At 49.2% G+C, this 20,245-nt stretch overlaps 9 protein-coding genes across 9 annotated transcripts; 3 read left to right on the plus strand and 6 right to left on the minus strand.

The window, feature by feature from the left end:
* Nucleotides 1-317: 317 nt before the first annotated feature.
* On the minus strand, nt 318-1,821 carry B0J16DRAFT_380943 (BAR domain-containing protein; the record flags this gene model as incomplete). Its single annotated transcript, XM_046131117.1, has 3 exons — nt 318-343; nt 395-1,637; nt 1,786-1,821. The coding sequence occupies 3 exons, from the start codon at nt 1,819-1,821 to the stop codon at nt 318-320; spliced, it is 1,305 nt and encodes a 434-aa protein (XP_045986959.1).
* Nucleotides 1,822-2,840: 1,019 nt separating this feature from the next.
* On the plus strand, nt 2,841-5,152 carry B0J16DRAFT_334277 (pyridoxal phosphate-dependent transferase). The gene is made up of 3 exons (XM_046126941.1): nt 2,841-3,274; nt 3,345-4,168; nt 4,360-5,152. The coding sequence occupies exons 1-3, from the start codon at nt 3,013-3,015 to the stop codon at nt 4,780-4,782; spliced, it is 1,509 nt and encodes a 502-aa protein (XP_045986960.1). The 5' UTR covers nt 2,841-3,012; the 3' UTR covers nt 4,783-5,152.
* A 550-nt stretch (nt 5,153-5,702) lies between these two features.
* B0J16DRAFT_334278 (uncharacterized protein) lies at nt 5,703-6,732 on the minus strand. The gene is made up of 2 exons (XM_046126942.1): nt 6,168-6,732; nt 5,703-6,111 (listed from the first exon to the last, which is right to left on the minus strand). The coding sequence occupies exons 1-2, from the start codon at nt 6,462-6,464 to the stop codon at nt 5,863-5,865; spliced, it is 546 nt and encodes a 181-aa protein (XP_045986961.1). The 5' UTR covers nt 6,465-6,732; the 3' UTR covers nt 5,703-5,862.
* A 1,975-nt stretch (nt 6,733-8,707) lies between these two features.
* B0J16DRAFT_70057 (uncharacterized protein) lies at nt 8,708-10,172 on the minus strand. Its single transcript, XM_046134328.1, has 2 exons — nt 8,926-10,172; nt 8,708-8,869 (listed from the first exon to the last, which is right to left on the minus strand). Exons 1-2 carry the CDS (start codon nt 9,942-9,944, stop codon nt 8,716-8,718), a joined length of 1,173 nt encoding a protein of 390 aa, XP_045986962.1. The 5' UTR covers nt 9,945-10,172; the 3' UTR covers nt 8,708-8,715.
* Nucleotides 10,173-10,703: 531 nt separating this feature from the next.
* On the minus strand, nt 10,704-11,189 carry B0J16DRAFT_70049 (uncharacterized protein). Its single transcript, XM_046134327.1, has one exon. It carries the CDS (start codon nt 11,037-11,039, stop codon nt 10,770-10,772), a length of 270 nt encoding a protein of 89 aa, XP_045986963.1. The 5' UTR covers nt 11,040-11,189; the 3' UTR covers nt 10,704-10,769.
* Nucleotides 11,190-11,811: 622 nt separating this feature from the next.
* B0J16DRAFT_334287 (uncharacterized protein) lies at nt 11,812-12,980 on the minus strand. The gene is made up of 2 exons (XM_046126943.1): nt 12,613-12,980; nt 11,812-12,533 (listed from the first exon to the last, which is right to left on the minus strand). Exons 1-2 carry the CDS (start codon nt 12,883-12,885, stop codon nt 12,297-12,299), a joined length of 510 nt encoding a protein of 169 aa, XP_045986964.1. The 5' UTR covers nt 12,886-12,980; the 3' UTR covers nt 11,812-12,296.
* Nucleotides 12,981-13,987: 1,007 nt separating this feature from the next.
* Nucleotides 13,988-15,280, plus strand: B0J16DRAFT_70104 (autophagy protein Apg5-domain-containing protein). Its single transcript, XM_046134329.1, has 2 exons — nt 13,988-14,629; nt 14,726-15,280. The coding sequence occupies exons 1-2, from the start codon at nt 14,321-14,323 to the stop codon at nt 15,179-15,181; spliced, it is 765 nt and encodes a 254-aa protein (XP_045986965.1). The 5' UTR covers nt 13,988-14,320; the 3' UTR covers nt 15,182-15,280.
* Nucleotides 15,281-15,337: 57 nt separating this feature from the next.
* On the minus strand, nt 15,338-16,920 carry B0J16DRAFT_334290 (WD40-repeat-containing domain protein). Its single transcript, XM_046126944.1, has one exon. The coding sequence runs from the start codon at nt 16,820-16,822 to the stop codon at nt 15,380-15,382; it is 1,443 nt and encodes a 480-aa protein (XP_045986966.1). The 5' UTR covers nt 16,823-16,920; the 3' UTR covers nt 15,338-15,379.
* A 321-nt stretch (nt 16,921-17,241) lies between these two features.
* Nucleotides 17,242-17,973, plus strand: B0J16DRAFT_316739 (uncharacterized protein; the record flags this gene model as incomplete). Its single annotated transcript, XM_046125322.1, has 2 exons — nt 17,242-17,383; nt 17,432-17,973. The coding sequence occupies 2 exons, from the start codon at nt 17,242-17,244 to the stop codon at nt 17,971-17,973; spliced, it is 684 nt and encodes a 227-aa protein (XP_045986967.1).
* Nucleotides 17,974-20,245: the final 2,272 nt, after the last annotated feature.

The following is a 20,245-nucleotide window of genomic DNA, read 5'->3' on the forward strand; positions in this document are numbered from 1 at the left end:
AGAAATGCCCCATCTCTTTAGCCACACAGGCTTCTTGTATCTCCAGAACTGAAGGGATCTAGGTTCACCTTTCAGGACCTCGAGCGAACGGGGTGATTTGTCGCCCCGTCTATCCTCCTTGGGCTCCTATGCTTCGCTACACATCATGCGCCATACCCCCCGTCGGGTCCATCCATGCGATGCAGCCCCTTCGAAATTATGAGCGTCTATCGTGAGCGGGTTGTGATGAGATGGTTTGCTTCATGCCATGGTATCGAGGTGGTAAAAATGGTATCGCAGTTTCAGCTGTCGCCATGTTCATTGCAACGAGAGTCCTTTCAACTGTTGAGTTGAACGTAATTGCCTTTCATCCGTTAGTTCAGGGGCCAAAATTGTCGGATATTTAAACACCTACCTGGGAACTGGCCCTCTTTGCCTTGCAGACGTCCAACCCACCACTCGTTGTCGTTCTGAGTTCTTGTAACGATCTCAATAACGTCACCGGTTCGGAAACTTAGATCACCCTCGGCTTGCGCAGCATAATCGTAGAGAGCCGTGACAGTCTCCACTCCCGGGGCCGTCAAGCGCATAGGCTTGGGCTTGGGCTTGGGTGGCGGGGGCTTCTTCTTGCCAGCAGCAATGGCTGCCAAACCTGCATTGGCTCCTGTTGGGGGAGTATAAGGAGGAGGAGCCGCTGAGCCGTTCGCGGTCGAGGCTGGGCGTTGCCAGCCGCCGATTTTGGGACTAGTAACAGTGCTGCTTGAAGGCTTGGAGTCTTCGCCGCCCTGTGTGAGGAGGGCGGGCTGCTTGGGGCCTTCGAGGGCGGGCTTTGCTCCGTACCGTACAGGTCGTGGGCGACCAGTCGTCTTGAAGCGGCAGATGGACAGAGCTTCAGTTTGCTCCTGAATATCACCACGCTTCTCATGGAAAGCGTCCTCGATATCGAGTGTCAGATCAAAGTAACCAATATCGCAGTTTTGCATCTTCTCGTGTAGAGTGTAGAAGATGTTGAGCTGCATGTAGTAAAACGACTGGAACAGAGGCTGGATGAATTCGCGCTCGAGTTGGAAAAGCTTCGGCAGCTCATCCTTAAGGAGATCGTTAAAGTAGTTAAACTCCTGGGTGGCTTGCTCGACATCTCCCTCGGCCTTCCACATTGCCTTTTCGTCCTTGGCAGTGCGTTCTTTCTTGTCCTGTAGCTTCTTGAGGACAGTGCGATGTCGGTCGTAATCCAGTCGCTTATGTTCACGCTTGAGGGCAGTCTTGCGTATAACCTTGATGACGTCGAGCAATTCGTTGGCGGGACGGATAATCCTAGACTCTATCATCTCCAACTCAGGGGCCAACGTTTCTTGCAAGTCCTTGACGACGGCTTCATATTCTTCGCAAGCACGGATACCTTCGGGGTTTCCTTCGAACTTTATTGAGTCGGGATCAGACATGCGACCCGAGATTGGCTTGTAGACTTCAGTCATGGCCTGACTAAACTCAATCTGATGTGTGAGCATGCCATTGATGGACTCGAAGTACTTTTTGGACTCGTCGTGGAGCTTTTTGGTCTCAGTCTCGAGTTCCTGGAAGCGTCGTTCGGCATCGATATAGACAGCATCTTTGGTATGTTCGCCGATGTTGAACTTTTGTTTGAATTGTTGCGGCGCCTGGAAGAGCAAGAGGTGTCAGTACTTTGTTCGGCGTATTTGATGATCCTGACGTGTCTCGGCTATTCAGTCGCGCGCGAGAATGTCGTTTCGTGCGCGCCAGACAAGTTGCAAACCCGACGACAAACAAGTGAGGGGCACGGCTTACCCGGGTGAGGCTCTTTTGAAAGCCTTTGAAGCTCATGGTGAGAGCACGGCAATAGTTATTGTGCTATAGATGTAGTACCAAGAGCGGAGTCGATATGCTGGTGGAAGAGGAGTCGTGATCGCGAAAACCCTCAGTTCGCGAGGCCGCCAAAGTTGGACGAGAAGGTAACTTATCCAGGTCAATTAAAGACAATGACTTGAGTCGTGCAACGGTGACGTCCACTTGTGTGGCTGTGTTTTAGCTCCTAGGTAGGTCGTCTTGTCCGTTTTTTGCTGCCCAGCCTGCTATGCCTTGTTGCCAAGACTGCCGGATACCGATGGAACTGTGGCTATCAGGTGGTTGAACAAATAAACGAGACACCTAATAAGGGAAAGTGGTTTGAGATGTAACAGTAAATATGATTAGATTAGCGTTTCTACTTTTTGAAACTCGTGTCACTAAGTGTGTCTTCTCTCCGAATGCTGATCTATTGGGTTTCAAGATGATTGTGCAAAAGATGGAAGCTTTTGACTGATGCTGCCCATAGGCGACTCTGTGCAGTACTGTGAAGTAATAAGTGCGGTAGCTGCGTCATGATAGTTGCGTCACTGAATAGGTAGCTTCCAGGGATCAATCTCACTCAGGTCGCTCACTGCCACCACAGACATCTTCTCTGGAGCATGACCTTACATATTGTGAGCATAAAGGAACGGGATAGAGAGCAAAGAGGACGATGCACAAAATATCCACGGCCTACGACCGCTGCTTTTATTATACCTAAAGCATAAAGGTTTGAAGCCCCAGAAAGGGCTTTCGAAGGAGGAAACCTAAAGTTAAGAGTACCTAGATCCATGCAGACAAACATTTTTATTATACTTGCAAACTCAACCCCAGGACAACAAAATTCCATCCTTCAAATTGAGCATTTTATAGCTCCTCGCCACGACAAATTGATGACATTTCCATCTCCTTCTCTTCTCCTCACCCAACGGCTCGGTTTGCCGTCCGCCGCAACCTAAGGCCTAAAGAGGGTACCCCCGGCTTTTTAGGCGAATCACCGTATAGAATTCACCGGAGGCTTATCACCGAGTGCCGAGCCGACCATGCTAATGACAAATTCTGGATATGGAGCTCAAAAGTCTCCACCAGATTTCACTTCTTCTTCTTCTCTGCTCCCACTGGCTTCGCTCGACGTTCTTTCATCGTCCTTGCAACTGCCAGGAATTCAGGAATTGATTTCCGTCCATCATGTCTTCTAAAATCGCATCCTGCGCCCTGCGCTCGGCAGGCCGAGTCAGCTTGAGCTCAGGCTCTCGCGTAACTGTAGCCCCTCTGCGAGGCATGGCTCGCGCAGCTGCTGTGGCGAGGCGAACATCACGACGAGGATACGTTTCCGAGACCAAGAGGGATAATGCTCAGGTTGAGACGGCCATTAAGCTTGATAAGAAGGCTTTTGCCGATATTCCCCCTCCTGATACTCCCTCCAATGCCAAGGTTAGCCCAATGGCTGGTAAGTGCATATTTTCAGCTTTCGCGGCATAGCGACATTTTTTTATACAGACACTAACTTCTCCATCTAGAGGTCTTGAAGCAAGCAGCAGTTATGGAAGAGGGCCAGCGCCCTATTTACCTCGATATGCAGGCTACCACACCTGTCGATCCTCGAGTCCTCGATGCTATGATGCCTTTCTATGTCGGCGTCTACGGCAACCCTCATTCGCGGACACATGCCTATGGCTGGGAGAGTGAGAAGGCTGTGGAGGATGCGCGTGAGCACATCGCTAACCTTATCGGCGCTGACTCGAAAGAGATCATCTTCACCAGCGGTGCAACCGAAAGTAACAACATGAGCATCAAGGGAGTCGCTCGTTTCTTTGGCCGTTCTGGCAAGAAGAAGCACATTATCACAACACAGACTGAGCACAAGTGTGTACTCGATAGCTGCCGCCACCTTCAGGACGAGGGTTTCGATGTAACATATCTGCCTGTTCAGAACAATGGTCTTATCAAGATGGAAGACCTCGAGGCTGCCATCCGACCCGATACTGCTCTTGTCAGTGTCATGACTGTCAATAACGAGATTGGTGTTATCCAGCCCATCGAGCAGATCGGCAAGCTGTGTCGATCAAAGAAGATCTTCTTCCACACTGATGCTGCCCAGGCTGTTGGCAAGATCCCCCTCGACGTCAATGCCATGAACATTGACTTGATGTCGATTTCATCGCATAAGATCTACGGTCCCAAGGGTATTGGCGCCTGTTATGTTCGAAGACGTCCCAGAGTTAGACTGGATCCTCTTATTACCGGCGGTGGTCAGGAAAGAGGTCTTCGAAGTGGAACTCTTGCTCCGTCACTCGTTGCTGGCTTTGGCGAAGCTTGTCGCATCGCCAAGGAGGAGATGTCTGTGAGTACTACCTTTTTTCTTTTCTACGTTTCCCTGTTTTATATGATGAGTTGCTCTACACATGCATGGCTTTCTGAATGGCCCGTGACAAGGCCGGCCGTGTTGATCGAAGCTTCTGTCTGATTTATTACATCACTCAAACATTGTCTCTTCTCATGTTTTTAATAAACAAGACGCTGACCAATCTACAGTATGATACAAACCGTATCAAATACCTTTCAGACCGTCTGCTCAACGGCCTCCTGACCATGGAGCATACAACACAGAATGGAGCCCCCGATTCGTTCTATCCTGGTTGCGTTAACGTCTCTTTTGCTTACGTCGAGGGAGAATCGCTCCTGATGGCTCTTAAGGATATCGCTTTGTCCTCGGGCAGTGCTTGTACCTCTGCTTCGTTAGAGCCTAGTTACGTCTTGCGTGCTCTTGGCAACAGTGACGAGAGCGCTCACAGCAGTATCCGATTCGGTATCGGTCGCTTCACAACCGAGGCGGAGATTGATTACGTCCTCAAGGCGGTACAAGAGCGGGTCACCTTCTTGCGAGAGCTGAGCCCTCTATGGGAGCTCGTACAGGAGGGTATTGACCTCGATACCATTCAGTGGAGCCAACATTAGGCCACCCTGTAATGAAGATGATGACTATTACGCTTACCCCACCTTGTTCTGGCCAGTGTCAGACATAGGATGTATATCAAGGACGTTAATGACGATGGCCGGCTGCGACGAGGCTCAGCCGTGTCTGTATAGCATACTGTAATATCAGAGATACCTCTTTCTTTTAAATTTTGAGGATGAACATAAGGAGTCATTGGTCAGAGGAACTTGCAATTTTTGGGTTTCTGGTTCAAAAGGCGGACAAACAGGCGCCTATTTCACATGTCCCAAGCATTGGGAACGTGCTTTGCCTATTGGAAACAAATGATCCGAGTTGAGATCAAAGACTAGTAGCACAAAATAAGACATAACCATTCGATGTGGCACAGATTTGATAATATACATTCCAGGGCAATACGTGACATTTCTGTCTGTCGTGTAACCATCCATCTTTGTTCATCTTTAACACGCGCAGGCAGCGAGCATCACATGCCGCCGAGAACCTCTTTTATAATGGCGATGTGCTTCAGCCCCCATCTCGATCCCGCCGTCAAAGGCCCCATGGTGACGATCCGATACCTATCATTGCGTTGTCTTATCATTCGTTTCTAGATCACAAAGGTGTTGCCCCAACATCCATGGAGTAAACATAGAATCACAAGTGGCCGGCATCACCGCAAATAGCTATTATTTCTAGAAGCTGAAGTGGAATGCAAGCAGACGCCTGTGCTGCCACGATAAGTCCTTACACATTGCGAACAGCAAAACTAGCAACTTCGAAAATCAACGAATAGTTTTCGATACTCGAACGTCGGCAGAGCCGTCAAGGTGTCAGAAGAATTGGCCGTTGAGAGTATAAGAGACGAAATAATTTGGTTACTTTATGCAAGCTTAGACTGGCTTTTAGGCTACTTAATTTTGGTGGTCTAACTTTAAAGACATTTCTTTTGTTACACACCTGAGAGCCAGCACAAATTAGAATCAAATGTAAAGATGTATAGTGTTTTATTAGGACTATCAATCAGTGGGATCTCCTGGGTCCGTCCAGGTCAACCGTGGGGTATCATGTTTCGTCATCTCTCATGTTCCACCTAAACTGCTTTAATCGCGACGCTCAGCCTCGGCCTGCTTCTGAACATCGTGCTCAACACCACGCTGGCGGGTCTTGCCCTCGGCACGGAGCTCGTCGTAGTGTGCCTCCTTCTCCTTGTCGCCAGTGAGGTTGGAGACGGCGCCTCCGACAGTGCCTTGAACACGCTCGCCAATGCCGGATCCCAAGTCGCTGAGCTGACCCTTGGCCTCCTGGTTGCGTCCCTCGAGGTTCTGCTCACGGCCTTGCTGCTTCAGGCTCTATGGTTATGAAACGTTAAAAATGATCAGGATCGATATAGACTTCGTTGACTTACCTCGTTGCCGATAAGACCTCCAATGGTCTCCTTAGCGGATCCAGCAGTCTGGTTCCAAGAACCCTCACTACGCTTGGGGTCATCCTTGGCGGCGGCGCCAGAGCCAGAGATAGTGGCACCAGGAAGCTTAGCGGTAGCGTGAGAAGCATCGTGTTCGGCCTCGGCCTTCTCCTTCTTGAGGTCGCCAGCAGCCTGGTCGCTTGTGTTGCCGGTGAGACTGCCAATAGCGTTCTGGACAGCACCGGTGGTGGAGTCGACGAAGGACTTGAGAGTGGAAGGCTGGGGTTGGTCAGACATGTTGAAAGGTGTTTTTGAGGTTGGTTTATTTGTAGATTGAAAGTGTTGATGGTGTTTTGGTTTGATTCAGGGTGATGTTGATAGATGGAAGACGGAAGTTGGGCAGAAGAGAGGGGAGAGGGAGGCTTTATAATGACTGTAAGGAAGTCCATCGTGACAGGAAGGAAGCATTCACTGACAAGGCAGCCGCAAGCGCAAGGCAATCGCGATGCAAGTGATGTCATAATCTTCAGCGCTCTTCTCTCAGTGACACTGACGCGCGAGTGCGGGCAGCTGCCAGCTGCCAGCTTCGTATGACGTCAACGTCACTCAATAGGTAAGAAGCACCCCTCCACCAACGCCACGAAACAAGCGCCGGAAGCCGCATTCGTCCCAAAGGGGTATCAGTGTATCAGACTGTAACTGGACGATCAAGAACATAAGTCGATAGGTAGACCATTCGTCTTTATTGTTCTGAAGCTCATACGATGGGAAATCAAGTTACGTTTGTGCTATAAAATGGAAGTAACACGATTACGAATATACGTCGAGGCATAATGTTGTCTTTCTATGAGTGTGTAAGTACTAAGTTACGGGTTCGTAGATTGGATGTTATGGATTGCATGCTCTCGTGTAAAGAAAGTATGGCTCCCTACCTGTCGAGAATCTTTAGCCTATGTACATAATGGCAAAAATGTCACCCTTAGGCTTACGAGACGTGGGTATCTAAACAAGTTTATCTTTCATGCTCTTTAGCTAATCTTCCTAATACCCTGACGCCCTCCGGGCACTTCTCGATCTGATCTTGAACCAGGTGTTGGGCAGCTTACTCTCAGCAAATGATGGTAGCGTCTTCTACATAAGCCAGATGTCGAAAGACTGGCTGTATCGTCCAGTGGGTATTGACGATCAGCTTCTCCCGATGATAAAGTCAAGGCATCCTCTTGGCATGAGGGATCGACGTGGTTATCTATCTACCTTCAACTTCATCTTCCGCGTATTGAATGACAGTGCATATTGCAGCTCATGGTCTCTAGTCTATCGGCCTTTGTGATTGGTATCTAGTTCATAAATCTCAGTGGCTGAGGGGTTCCATTCTTACCCAGAGTTGGTAGCTGCGATATCATCACTGGTGTCAGTTGGCGATAAACCTAAGCTTTGTGTACCGCCCCTCCAGTTTCACGGCATCTCACCGCGGCCGTACTCTTACTCTCAGACTGAGCGGCGAGCTGTCACAGCGGTAATGGTCGAATGCCATGTGATCACGTTGATTCACTGTAGTTCCGAGACTGGCACTAAGCCTCTTTGCCGTTGTTATCTGGCAGGGGACGGTGCATCGACTTCGAGGCAGCTTCTTAGACAAGTTCTCCTACCATGGCAATTCTGTCCCCAAGCGGCACATTGGATGAAAGATGTCAGTATTGTGAATAGCCACCGGACCGACGAAGCTCAAACGAAACTCGACCACCCTGGCCGAAACAGCAAAAACACTCTCTTTAGAAGTTGTCCTACTCGTAGACATGTAGCGACGGACCTGGTGGACAGGCTAGCTGTTTCTGCAAATCATCAACACCTCCTAGCATGCGCCAATACGCTCATTGACATCATCTGCGTTGCGTTTATAGGCTTTCGGCCCGAGTAGGTATGTTGAATGAGTTTCCCTAAGCCTCCTTGCGGAGGACAGCTTGCGAATTTGCTCAATATCCTAAATATGAAGATAAACATTGGTCCTGACCCAGCAGCCAGGTAGACGCAAGGTCACTTGAAGCATGAAATCCCAGGGTAGAGATGGTAACCCTATCAACTGCGTTGGTAAGCGAACTCCAAGACCTCTGAGCGGAGTAGCCATCAGCATATTCTTCTCGCAATATCCGTCCTTGAAGGAACTCCACGTTAATGGTGTGGGGGCTCGCAATATGCCAGAGTGGGTCAGATTAGTAGTGAGACTTGTACGTATATATCTAGTAACATTATTGAAACTAAACTTGCTAGGAAAGTGAACGGGTTGTGTACCTGGTAGAATCAAGGTTGCCTTAGCTTTACTTTTGTCACTCGACTAAAGCTAGAGTTGCAAAACAAAACATTGTAAGCTTTTGGTACAATTGGCAGCTAGATATGTAGCTAGATATGTATGAGACAATCACATGTAAAAGCAAAATCATTTGGTCACGCAAGCCAGTGCAATTTTTAATAGAAAATACTTCATTAATATTCATTAAAGAAATGTTGCTATACATATCCGTTAACAGTCATTAATCCCGTTTCCCCCCATTTACAGACCACGGTGATGCTCCTGGTTGACGCTGCTGTGTCGTCGGCTGTGGTCAGACTCAGGGTTGTCGTGAGCAATCTCAGTAGGAACATGCTTCTGCATAATAGAAGGAGGAACCTGAGTGGCGTCGGTAGGATCTCGGCCAGAAAAGTCGCTGTGATGTCGATGGTGAGAAATAGGTTTCATTCGAGGTTGTCGAGGGAGACTTACGAAGTCTCGAAGGTCTTCTCCTTTCCGACAGTCTTGCTGCCGTCAAGGTTAGAGTCGACACGAGGGTCGGCCTTGTTGAGCATGTCAGACTTGTGAGGACCGGCAGTCTTGGGAGCAGGTCCGGGGTTGTTGGTGCCGTAGGCAGTGTTGTCTCCAATGTGGGCACCAGAGTTGGTACCGCTCAGGCCAGAGGAGTGAGTGCCAGTAGGGCCGTGAGCACCGGCGCCGTGGCTGGACAGGCCAGATGTTCCAGTAGTGGTCTGGTTGTAGGTGCTGCCACCAAGACCACCAGCGCGGCGAGAGCTGTCGAGGTCAGAGTCGACACGGGGGTCAGCAGCGTTAGCAACGCGGCTGCTGTGGGGGCCGGCAGTTCCCTCAGGGAGGCCGGAAGAGTGAGTGCCGGTAGAGCCAATGCCACCAGCGGTGGTGTGGCCAGTTGAGCCAAGTCCGGTAGAGTGTCCGGGCATGTTCTCGGAGTGAGTGCCGTGAATGCCGGAAGAGTGAGTACCGGTCATACCAGCAGTGCGTCCGGGCATGTTCTCAGAGTGAGTGCCGGTCATTCCACCGGTGGTGTGGCCGGTTGAGCCAAGACCACCAGTGGTTCCAGTAGCACCAGTGCGTCGGGAGCTGTCGAGGTCAGAGTCGACACGGGGGTCGGCAGCGTTGGCAACGCGGCTGCTGTGAGGTCCGGCAGTTCCCTCAGGAAGGCCAGAAGAGTGAGTGCCGGTAGAGCCAATGCCACCAGCGGTGGTGTGGCCAGTTGAGCCAAGACCTCCAGTGGTTCCGGTAGCACCAGTGCGTCGAGAGCTGTCGAGGTCAGAGTCAACTCGGGGGTCGGCAGCGTTGGCAGCACGGCTGCTGTGGGGGCCGGCGGTACCCTCAGGGACACCGGAAGTGCGAGAGTCGTGGGTGCCAGCGGTGTGAGTGCCAGTGGTGTGAGTGCCAGTGGTGTGAGAGTCGTTGTGCTTATCCTTGTCGGAGTGGATAGCTTCCTTGACCTTGTTGATGAGACCAGACATGATGATAGTTGTTTATGGTGTAGTTATTGTAAGAGTGTTTGGGTATCTTGTAGATGGATGAAGATAGTTGAGCTGAAAGTTCAGATGCTTGTGGGTATCTTGGAAGTAGTTGTTGTTGTTTATGATGAGGAGGAAAAGATTATTTCGAGGTGGGATGTCGTGTATCTTATATAGTTGAGGAGAGGCATCCCGGCAGCTTGCATCTCGATGTCTTCATCAGCAACAAACTGGGCAGAAGGCTTGATTCGCAAACCCCCAAGGCCAAACACAAGCTCTTGCCGTACTCACCTCACCTCTCGTCTCCCAAGGCCAAGAGACACCTCATTTTGCGTCATAGCATATTACCCCGATCGTTGGAGAAGTCTAGGCTCTGGCTTCAAGCTTCTGAGCGTGGACGGCGATTGGTTGTTGGAGATGGCATATCAGCCAGGGACATAGCGTCATGCCACGCGAGAAATGACGTTGACGATTTGTAGGGCAGAAGGTATCAAGTATCCATGCGAAGAGGAACAAGCACTGAGTCCTGCTCTTCCAGCAGCGCCAAGGTTGCTGTTGTGGAGCAGGAGACGGGATTGTAAGAGAGATGACGAGGAGGCTCCGTGGCTGGAAGAGAGATCTACAGAGGGGAGTGATGTGTGGCGAGTGGCCCGTTGCGTATTGTGGCCCAGGTGGCGTCAGCTACCTGGAAGATGACAAAAAATGCAAGATTCAGAGGTTCTCTAGCGCCGATTATAGTGAGAGCTAGGTCCATGTTTTCTGTCACTACAGGGCTGTCCCCCGCTAATTTCCAGTTCCGAAACCAAAGCTACCCCGCGCTTGTAGAGTTCAAAGTTGGCAACCTACTTCCGTACCTCGTCTTTCAGCCATCAATCCATTCTTCCAAGCTCCACCAGCCACTTTTGGACCCGATCCAAACCAAGGCAGGACAGTGTAGTTAAAATGACGCCAAGATAGTGGCCGTTTTTTCCGACCCAGCATCCATGTCCATGCTCTGCCAGGCCAGGCCAGGCCATGCCCGGATAGGAGACAAAGAAGGGAAAGGACATGATAGCGGCTTATGACAGCATTTTCATTACAGCCGGCGGGCCAAGACATGCTGAGGTTGTTCTAGACCTGTGTAGTACAGGCGAGAAAGCAGGGTCACAAGGTCTCACAGAGGCGGAAAATATTGCACTCCCCTGTAAGAGATGCGCAAAGCTACTGTGAGTTACTGTACCTTGGCTACTGTCGATGCGATGCGATGCGATGCGATGTTTGCCGTCGACGCGTAAGACTGCCCCTGCCCCTGCGCCAGCAAACGGGAAGCGGCTTGTTCTGGTCTCAATCGTAGCCGTAGATCTCGATGATCATGGGAACAAGACGGATTTTTTGTATGATAGTCAGGTCAGAAGCTGATCAGACCAAGTTGGGCCAGGTTTGAGAAGCGTGATCAAGTCTCACATGGCAGGCAGGCAGAGTACAGTACAGTACAGACCGCTCAAGTATACCTTAGTAGTTTAGCTACATATCTGTACAGTACTGCACAGTAATTCACTTCATCGTCAGCACAGCATGAATGGGAATCTTGGTTTTTCTGGTTCTAATGAATAGCGTGAATTGATGGACATTTGATAAACCGAATTCGATTCTGGTTCCGTTGTACTTTGCAGATCATGACATTGAGCCCCGTTGTTTCATGTTGGAGATGTGCTTTATTCGTAGGCATGACGTCGTCCTAGACAAGTCAAGAGAGGTTTCAGCATTACATACAAGTTTCCAATCTCATACGTGCCGTGGTTCTGGAGTTGAAAGAAAGGAAATACCCACGGTTGATCGATTGGCGAGATAAATATAGTAAACATTCAAGACACGCATAGCAACAAGTGTACAGTATCCGTAATTATGTAGTTTACTCAACATGTATCCATTAATTTAGGCAAAGACTAAACTAAAACGAGTACAGTATTCATGACAATTATTCGTATCAAACCCTTGGTATCCTTATCCTAACCCTACTCCAGTCCAATCCAATCCGCGTTGCTCAACGCCGAGTTCCGGCTCAAACAGAAATACCTAAGACTAACAAAAGAGAGAGAAAAACAAGGAAATCGTCCATCATATTGTGCATTAGTTCCCACTCAGGCACGGCATTTCGGAATGTTTCACGCAATCCAATCATGTTGCCGAGACCAACAAGTAGCCAACCTAACTCAGATCACTACTAACTTAGTGTTTTAGAAAGTTCTTCAGCGGGCACGAAAAGCTTCAGTCAGACAGACCAGACTACTGCACTGTAGTCAGACTTGGGTGTGTCTTGTCTGGTCAGCTGTCGTGTTTAGTCCAACACTTGAGTAAGACTTAATTTGGTTAGACTTAAACTCTGCTGCGGAACCAAGGACCTCGGCGGCGGTTGTGGTGGGCTTCCTCAGCTCTTCGTGCGGTGCGCTCTCGCTTTCTAACCCAGAAGAAGCCGACAATGGCAGACACGAGCCACAGGAGAGCTGAAAGAAAGCTGAAGGCGATGACAGCCTTAGTCTTTCCACACTGGTCTCCATGCACAGGGTGGACGTTGTCCCAGTCAAAGACACGGCCACAGGATGTTCCAACAAGCTATTGAATGCCGTTAGTGCATGCTCAACTGCCGAAACCGCATAGCACATTATATGCAGAAATCAAGATTGTAACTTACATCGACGAGAAGGCCAAAGACAATCCACCAGTTGATGGACATGAAGATGTCCAGAGGCCAGTGGACAAATGTGCTCGAGAAGGGGATCAGGAGCAGTAAGGAGAACAATATGCCCAGCGCGGCAACGACCTCGGTGTAGATGAAGCGGCCGAGTTGCCATGAGCTTGCGCCACGGGCATTGTGAAGATATTCGCCGTTGACACCAGCGACGATGGCTGCAAAGACCAGCTCTGCTACGCGCAGGATTAAGCTGACAACACGGTCGAGAGCCATGGCTAGCGATGCAGCTTTATTGGTTGTTGATTATTGTGAAGTGATGTGTGGTTCTTGGTCTGATATTATTGAGGATGCTGTCTTTCCATATTCAAACTGCCCAGGAACCATGCTGGTTATTTATCACCAACTCTCAATACAACTTGTGAGCCTCTACGCCACATGACAATGACGACCTTCTTTCAACAGAACCCCCAGATGAAGCCTGTTTGAGACGGTTGTCTTGGCTTTGAAGCTCTTTGACACGTCTACCGTGGCTCATGACAGGTCATCAGTGCAATAAATTGCCAGATGAGGTCATACGGACCAGGTCTCAGTGTAAGGTGTGGTGAGTAGAAACAACTGCCATTCGGCAGATTCACATTGCATTGCCGTCCAAGACAAAGGACCCTTCACTGCGGTCTGAAACATACAAAATCATGTCGCAAGCCAAGGAGTATGATCTAAATGACTGGACAATTAAGTGTCTTTGGTTTGTCTTGGGAGAATCATAGCGGCAGATGCCGAGATGCCGACTTCGATGGCAGTCCTTCATGCCACGCACCTTTGCCAAGTAGACTACCCTTGAGCCTCTTACATCGTCCAAGGCTTTTGACTTACAGCACTGGACATTTCTTGAGCAAAACCAGAATTTTGGCAACTTGACAAAACTTTGATGTTTTCATTTACCTAGTTTCATGGTGATTCTCTAGGCTGACGACGAAGAAACTATCATGGCTATCAGAGAGTTTGCAGTAAATCGGTCAAAGGCAGCAGCGCTCAGGCATACAACGATCAGTAAACTGCGAATGATGCAACAATGTACAAACTTAACGGAAAGCTTGCTTTTTCTTACAAACCTGGATGATTTGTTGTTCATGACGAGGTGACACTGAAGGTAAACTTTCATGCATGTTGTTGTACCATCGAGTGTCAAAGCAACTGTTGGGTGCAGTACCAAATGGAGGGGGAAATGTCTTCTGAGCGTATCGCCTCATGTTGGGTAGGTAGTATTGAAGAGCCTAACCCATTATCTTATTTTCCTAGAAACATCAGCATTTTAATAGTACAAATCATACCTACACTAAACGATCGTCTACCTGTCCTACAAAGCGTTTTTGCTCAGCGTTTGCCTACACTTCGCAAGCTAGGTCCATAACAGAAACTCAACATTTGGCCATGCAACTAAATTTCGAGATATTAAGTCTTGTTAATGAAGCAAATTATCATATTACAGTGTATCATTAACATCATATCGTGAAGAAAAAGTTTATACTATGCATACATCTAAGCATATGCCATACAATGATTATTACCTAATCACATCAACTGATCCTACCCTAAACTTTGGTACCTCAAGATTGCAGCCTTACCAGGTATCACGACATGCCTCACTCAGCCGTCATCTGACAAAACTCATCGGTCAACTCTTAACCTCCATCATGCCCTCGTTGTGATGTCTTCTCCCATTCCACAAGCTCTTTGGAGCGCCCAGATTCCACTGCACATCACTCACCCCGCTTCACCGACCACGCCTTTCATCACCAGCATTCCACGCTTCAGCTACTTGGCTCTATTGATACCCAGGCTATCGACTTTTTTCAACTCGCCCTGTTCAAGCTTCCATTTTGAAGATGTCCAGCTGAGGAACTTGGCCGTGGGGTTGTTGGTTGATCTGTATCAGCCTAGTTTACCATGGAGGTTGACTGTAAATGATGGATTGGGTTGGGACATTGCAGACACATTCCTAAACTGCGTAAAGGAGGTAAGCAGAAACAAATCTTTAAATATCCAAGCAATGGGTTTCCTAGACCCATATCAGCGCGTGGATGTTTTATTCACCACAAGCTGACTCTCTCAGGCGGACTTCATCCGAAATGGCAACGCAAATCAAATTATGAAGATGTCGAAGGAAAACACCACTCAACTGTGGAACGCGGTCATAGATAATGACCACGCTTCTTACAACCGCATCAACAGTCGTCTTCTCAACGCACCAACAGCACTCAAGCATGTCCCTGTCCGCATATATGTCCCTACCAGCGGACCAGAATCATCAGCAACGCATCCAGAGCATGCCACCTTTAAAGTCATCCAATCTCTCGTCACAGCGACTGGCTCAGACCGTCGCCCTAAGCTCCTAGGCCAAGCACTGAAAGAGGTGCTGCCGGGGCTGTTCCCTAGCAGCCGTGATCCTATTCTCGCAAAGGTAGTGATGCATGGAGCTGGTGTGCCGTTTGACGCACCTCTTGAGGAGTTGATGCGCGAAGCTGCCTACCCTGACGGGTGGCTATGTCTAGTCGTTATTGTTTTGTGATGGGAACAGGCTCGTTATCATAGCAGGGCGTACGGATGGCGTTTAGCAGGAGGCTTTGTCCAATTATCAGCAGCATAAAGATCCTAGTCTACGAATTTCTCCTTGTTCTTTATTATATCCTAACTTCGAGGTCACATGGCAATCGATAGTTGACGTTGACATGTCTGACTGTCCAAGAATAAGATTCTATGTTCTGTTCTAAGTAAATGTGATCTTCTTGCCCATGAGACTCTTATACGCGTCGTCGACGGCCTTTCTCTTTCTTTGCTTCACTTCCTCATCTTCTTGTACTTCGTCCTCTTCGGCAACATCCTCAGGACCGGGCACTTGAGGCGCCCAAGCCCGGATCTGCCCGTCCATGTGAGAACTATAGACAGCGCCGATCGAGTTACCACCACCCATGACAGGTCCAACAGGAAATCCAGTCCCGCCAGATGAACGCCAGGCCATACTCGTGATTCTATTTCTCCCCATCTCACTACCTCGTGGCCCTACAGGGTTGGTCACACCCGGACTTCGGAGCCGCGTCACGATATTGCCATCGTGGAGATCAAGGATAAGAATCTCTTGGTCGTTTGGCCAAAACAGAAAGTTGTTTCCTGCCGAGAGATGAGTTGGGGTTACCAGAATGCTTGCCGTCTTTGCGTGCTGGTTCTGGATCAAAGAGCCAAAGCTTGCAAGAGTATTGGCCCCCGTAGCTGCGTCCCAGACGCGAATGCGACGGTCAAGGCCCGCTGATATTATATACTTCCCATCATCTGTCCATTGTAGACCGTTTACGGCGTCATCATGTGCCTGTGCAGAAGCACGAAAGTGTGGGATCTGATTAGAGTCCATGCCTGCTGCACTGAGATGCTTCATTTTGTGAACAATCCCCAGCGAATCTTCTTGGTCCAATAGTGCGACAACGCCTCCAGCCCGTCGTATATCCCAGATACGAGCTTTTCCATCTGCATGTCCACTCACAAGAATGTGCTCATGACGTGGGCTCCATGCCGTTGATAATACAGGACCCCCATGAGCTACAAGAGCTTGTACCGCGGACCCGGACTTCAAATCCACGAGTCGAACTGCTGAGTTCTGCGTGGCGCATGCGACAATTAGATGGTCTGCTACAGGACTTGTGGAATGCGAGTATATCGTTGCGTTGAGATCGAATGTGGCTGAAAGAGCACAGCGCTGTGTAGCCCAAAGCTTCAACTTCTTATCGTAGGAACTCGAGAGGAAAGCGTCAGGGTCAAAAGGGTAGAAGGCAACATGCGTAATACCATGACTATGTCCTTGAGAGTTCTCGTCCCTTGTAGACCTCGCGATGCTGCTCACGGGGCGAAAAGTGTGTAGCTTGTGAGGGTTCCCGCCAGCTTCAAGATTCCATACTTTGATGCCTCCTTCTGCACCACCTGACAGAAGGATACGGCCGTCGAATCTCTCTAAAGCGATGCTATTGACGCCTGCTCCATGAGCTCTGATGTTATGCGCACGCTCATCTACGCCTGCGGGATCGTGTTTTATTGTTCTCTCGCCATTGAAGCGATGTTGAGGCGCTGGCGCAAATGAACGAAGGAGTTCAGAGGTTATAGAGCGACTGAAGTCTCGAGGGGCAAAGTCGCCCAATTCACGAGCAAGAAGATTGGACTGCATTCATTTGGGTTGTACAGCTGCTAGAGATTAAAGGAACAAAAGTCTAGGCACCAACGAGATAGGTACTAAGGTAATGGATGTACTGTAGTTGACACTGGAAGCTGATGATGTCAGCTGGAAGGCACGTTTCTCAAGGGACCACCTGCGCTACCTATAGAACTTTTAGCACTGACCAGACCCCACAGTTGAAAGTCTAAACTTTGCTTCTTCAAAAGCCTTAACTCAACATCATCAGAAAATCGAAGCGATAATTGGCCATACTTACTTATTCGTCAAGTCGACTTTGCTTTCGATTTTACACTAAATTTACTCTTAACAAAGACAATCTGCAAATAACGCTCATCCGTGCACTTAATGAGTGCATAAAAACAGTGACCTCCGAACTCCAGCCTCTATCTTGTCACGATACTATCTTCAATATGGATATTTCCAAGAAAAGCATGGGCATAACACCCACGTATGAAGGAGATTTATCCTCTGAAGCGGACAGTCCAGCCCCTGGACAGGATTCAAACAAGGGAACTAAACGAAGAATTGCAACCGTCTATGATGCCGTAGCAGGTAAAACCTCTATTCATAATAATCCAGCATTGCGCTCACATAAAGCAGGGAAGGTTTCATACGGCTTGGGACCCGGCCCAGAACCAGAGGAAGCTCAGTACACACCTCGTCATCCCAAGTCCATCAGGTACTCCACAAAGGACGTCCCTCTAGCCCCCGATGAGGTTCTCTTCAGACGAAAGAACGCACCCGAGCGTTACCTGGAGCATGATATCTACTACTCCCATGAACGAGACCTTCCCCATGGGGGGCAGGGCGTTTTGCCAGAGAGTGACCTCTTGAAAGCTATCCACGCCTATACCAGCGCATTTTACAGCGCGAGAAATCGCCATAATCAGACCACAGACGCAAAACCTGTCACCGACCGAAGCATGGATGAAACGGCCCTTTTGGCCTTCGGCATCTTGCTTGAGGAGGCTGGGAAGGAGGTCCTTGGACGGCGAGGCGACCTTGTCTTCACCGAGGGTGCAGAAGATGTTCCTGACGATGGACTCAAGCCAACTGGTGATGCTCGGTTCATCGGAAACCATGACATTGCCTTACGGGGACGCTCGAAGCGTAGAAAGCTTGCCGATAGTGATATCGAATGACAGGAAAGCGCTTCAGTCAACGGCTAGAGCACGGCTCTATCGACTTCCGTCATCACAACCACAAACATTCGAACCTCTCACAACGGAAGGTGGTCAGATTTCAACACATGCAGACACCTTGCTTGGTCCGTAAGACAACCTATTACGACGGTGACTTCGCGTATATCGAGGGCTCTATAAGTCGGTGCTTGAAGCTGGGTCTATTCCGAAACTCTGCGGTGTGCAAATGAATTCTTGGAAAAGCACTGACTTGAATTGACCACGCTTAGTGGTGGGATTAAGATGGCGCATTCCTCTATCAGCATAAACACGCCAGCTGTCAGCCCAGGCAGGGTACGAAACATATTGGTTAGATCTGAGATATGGCCTCTTTGGGTTGTTTCTCTGGGTATACGTGCCCTGTGCAGCTTATCAAAACCCCTAAACCTATATCAAGATGGCAAACCAGCGTTGCAGTCAGCTTGGTTACACAAGAATATTGATGGTCTCGCTCAGGTGGGTGAAGGGCCTGGGGTCCCGGGCAACAGGAGCATCAACATCAAATCGCTTGGACGCGCCGGATTGCCGTCTTGTAGCTCGCTTACACAGGCTTTGGCAACGATTCGAGAAAGTACAGAACATCGGAGTTTACACCAGCATGTTGACTCAGTGAAACAAGGTACATTGGGTTTATCTAGTGTTCGAGCATATTCAGAGAAGGGATTGGCTAGGAAACGAAAACTTGGGTGTGTTAACTTCACAACTTCCAATGGTATACGAAAACCCGAGTGATGATCCTGCCTAATCCAGCTTTTGTCAGCGACCAAGAAGGATCATGGACATGGCATCCCCGCCTGGCTGGGCGTGCCAGATTAAACCCGACATTTGGGTAACGCAAGCATGGTCTCCAGGGTTTCTTACCTGTTGCCTATTCTCTGAAGCTACCTCTTTTATCAAAGATCTTCAAGATGCTGGATTCTATCGGCCCATCCTCAGAACACCCAGTTCAGCCTGAAGCCGGCAGAAACCGCTCAGCATCCATCATACTGAGGAAACCCGGCCACTGGAGTTCTGTTTCACAAATGGAAGTCGGTCAATCTCCATTAGAGCATTTTGTCGATCGGTCTGTAAAAATTCAAATCAACTTCAACCGAATATCCCTGTCGTTGAAGTGGGTGATGTCTGTATGGTTACGCACCACATATTGTAACTACCCAAAATTTTTCCATCTCATCTTATCATTCTCCGCCATTTCCTCGCGTCCGGGAACGTCGACACGGATGAGGCGAATGATCAAAGTTTCGACAGTGATTTGTGACGTACCTTGCATCCAACGGCCGCAACGTTCGGCTTAGCACAGGTACACAGCGTTGGTTGAACCAAGAAACATGCCACTCTGACTGATTCTGAGTTTTGAACTGTGTCTCATCTGCTCCAGAGACAATACCTGATTCAGCCAGCAAGGTACAAGGAACCGGTGCCAGCCAACTCTATTTCGATGGCCCACCAAACACATAGTATCAAAGTTGCGCCCCGACAGACTCTGTGTTATTTGCAAACCTTGGGTCCCGGCAGGCTCAGCTCTTGACTCTCACGGCACGGACCTTTCTCCAACAACAATGGCGTAGGATCGACCTCAAGTATCTTGTAGTATCGTAAGGCTGTCGAGTTTGCAGACACATTTCCGCAGTCTTCTGTGAGGCTGCAACGAAACCAGCCCTTGTTGTTTTGTGTTGACCATGTCATCAAGAGCTAACGTTGACTCGTGCACAGAAACTCACGTATCGATTGGCTAGGATGTTCAAGAGCCGTTGCAGAACTTTTGCATCTTTACAGTACATACACACACACACACGTTCCGACCCCTCCAGCTCTTGATTGACAAGTGATTTGCCCTTTTTAGGCATCGAATGCTGCGCTTAACTGCCTTGTCAGCCTCGATCCTACGGTAGGAGCAAGGGAAACACCAATTCTTGACATATGAGCAGTGTAGCGCTCCCTGCACTATACCTTCAGGAAGGACATAGAGTATCTCTTGTCAGATCATTACGGTTGTATTAGTGCCTCACCATGACCAATTTCGGCTTATACTAAAAAGATCAGCAAACTGGAGCCCGTGTATTCAGATGGGGAAAACATCCGCGCTGTGGGTTCTAACCTAGGCGCGTCGCGCGACTTGAACCCCGAGATCCTGGACCTTGCTTGCTATGAATGAAAAGGCTCAGAGCCATGACGCTGTTCGCAATCACAATTGAGGTGTCCGAGGGTCATCGTCATGTTGGTGATGAGATGA

Source organism: Fusarium flagelliforme, assembly GCF_020744385.1.
Source record: "Fusarium flagelliforme strain FIESC 12 MPI-CAGE-AA-0113 chromosome Unknown B0J16scaffold_2, whole genome shotgun sequence".
NCBI classification, from domain to species: domain Eukaryota; kingdom Fungi; phylum Ascomycota; class Sordariomycetes; order Hypocreales; family Nectriaceae; genus Fusarium; species Fusarium flagelliforme.

Coding starts and splice junctions, on each gene's coding strand:
- B0J16DRAFT_70049 (XM_046134327.1), bottom strand. CDS start 11,039: ATGTCTTGGCCCGCCGGCTGTAATGAAAATGCTGTCATAAGCCGCTAT.
- B0J16DRAFT_334277 (XM_046126941.1), top strand. CDS start 3,013: ATGTCTTCTAAAATCGCATCCTGCGCCCTGCGCTCGGCAGGCCGAGTC. Junction 3,275..3,344: donor CAAGGTTAGCCCAATGGCTG/GTAAGTGCATAT, acceptor TTCTCCATCTAG/AGGTCTTGAAGCAAGCAGCA. Junction 4,169..4,359: donor TCGCCAAGGAGGAGATGTCT/GTGAGTACTACC, acceptor ACCAATCTACAG/TATGATACAAACCGTATCAA.
- B0J16DRAFT_70104 (XM_046134329.1), top strand. CDS start 14,321: ATGTCTTCTCCCATTCCACAAGCTCTTTGGAGCGCCCAGATTCCACTG. Junction 14,630..14,725: donor TCCTAAACTGCGTAAAGGAG/GTAAGCAGAAAC, acceptor TGACTCTCTCAG/GCGGACTTCATCCGAAATGG.
- B0J16DRAFT_334290 (XM_046126944.1), bottom strand. CDS start 16,822: ATGCAGTCCAATCTTCTTGCTCGTGAATTGGGCGACTTTGCCCCTCGA.
- B0J16DRAFT_334287 (XM_046126943.1), bottom strand. CDS start 12,885: ATGGCTCTCGACCGTGTTGTCAGCTTAATCCTGCGCGTAGCAGAGCTG. Junction 12,534..12,612: donor TCTTTGGCCTTCTCGTCGAT/GTAAGTTACAAT, acceptor GGCATTCAATAG/CTTGTTGGAACATCCTGTGG.
- B0J16DRAFT_334278 (XM_046126942.1), bottom strand. CDS start 6,464: ATGTCTGACCAACCCCAGCCTTCCACTCTCAAGTCCTTCGTCGACTCC. Junction 6,112..6,167: donor GAGGTCTTATCGGCAACGAG/GTAAGTCAACGA, acceptor TCATAACCATAG/AGCCTGAAGCAGCAAGGCCG.
- B0J16DRAFT_70057 (XM_046134328.1), bottom strand. CDS start 9,944: ATGTCTGGTCTCATCAACAAGGTCAAGGAAGCTATCCACTCCGACAAG. Junction 8,870..8,925: donor GAGAAGACCTTCGAGACTTC/GTAAGTCTCCCT, acceptor TCGACATCACAG/CGACTTTTCTGGCCGAGATC.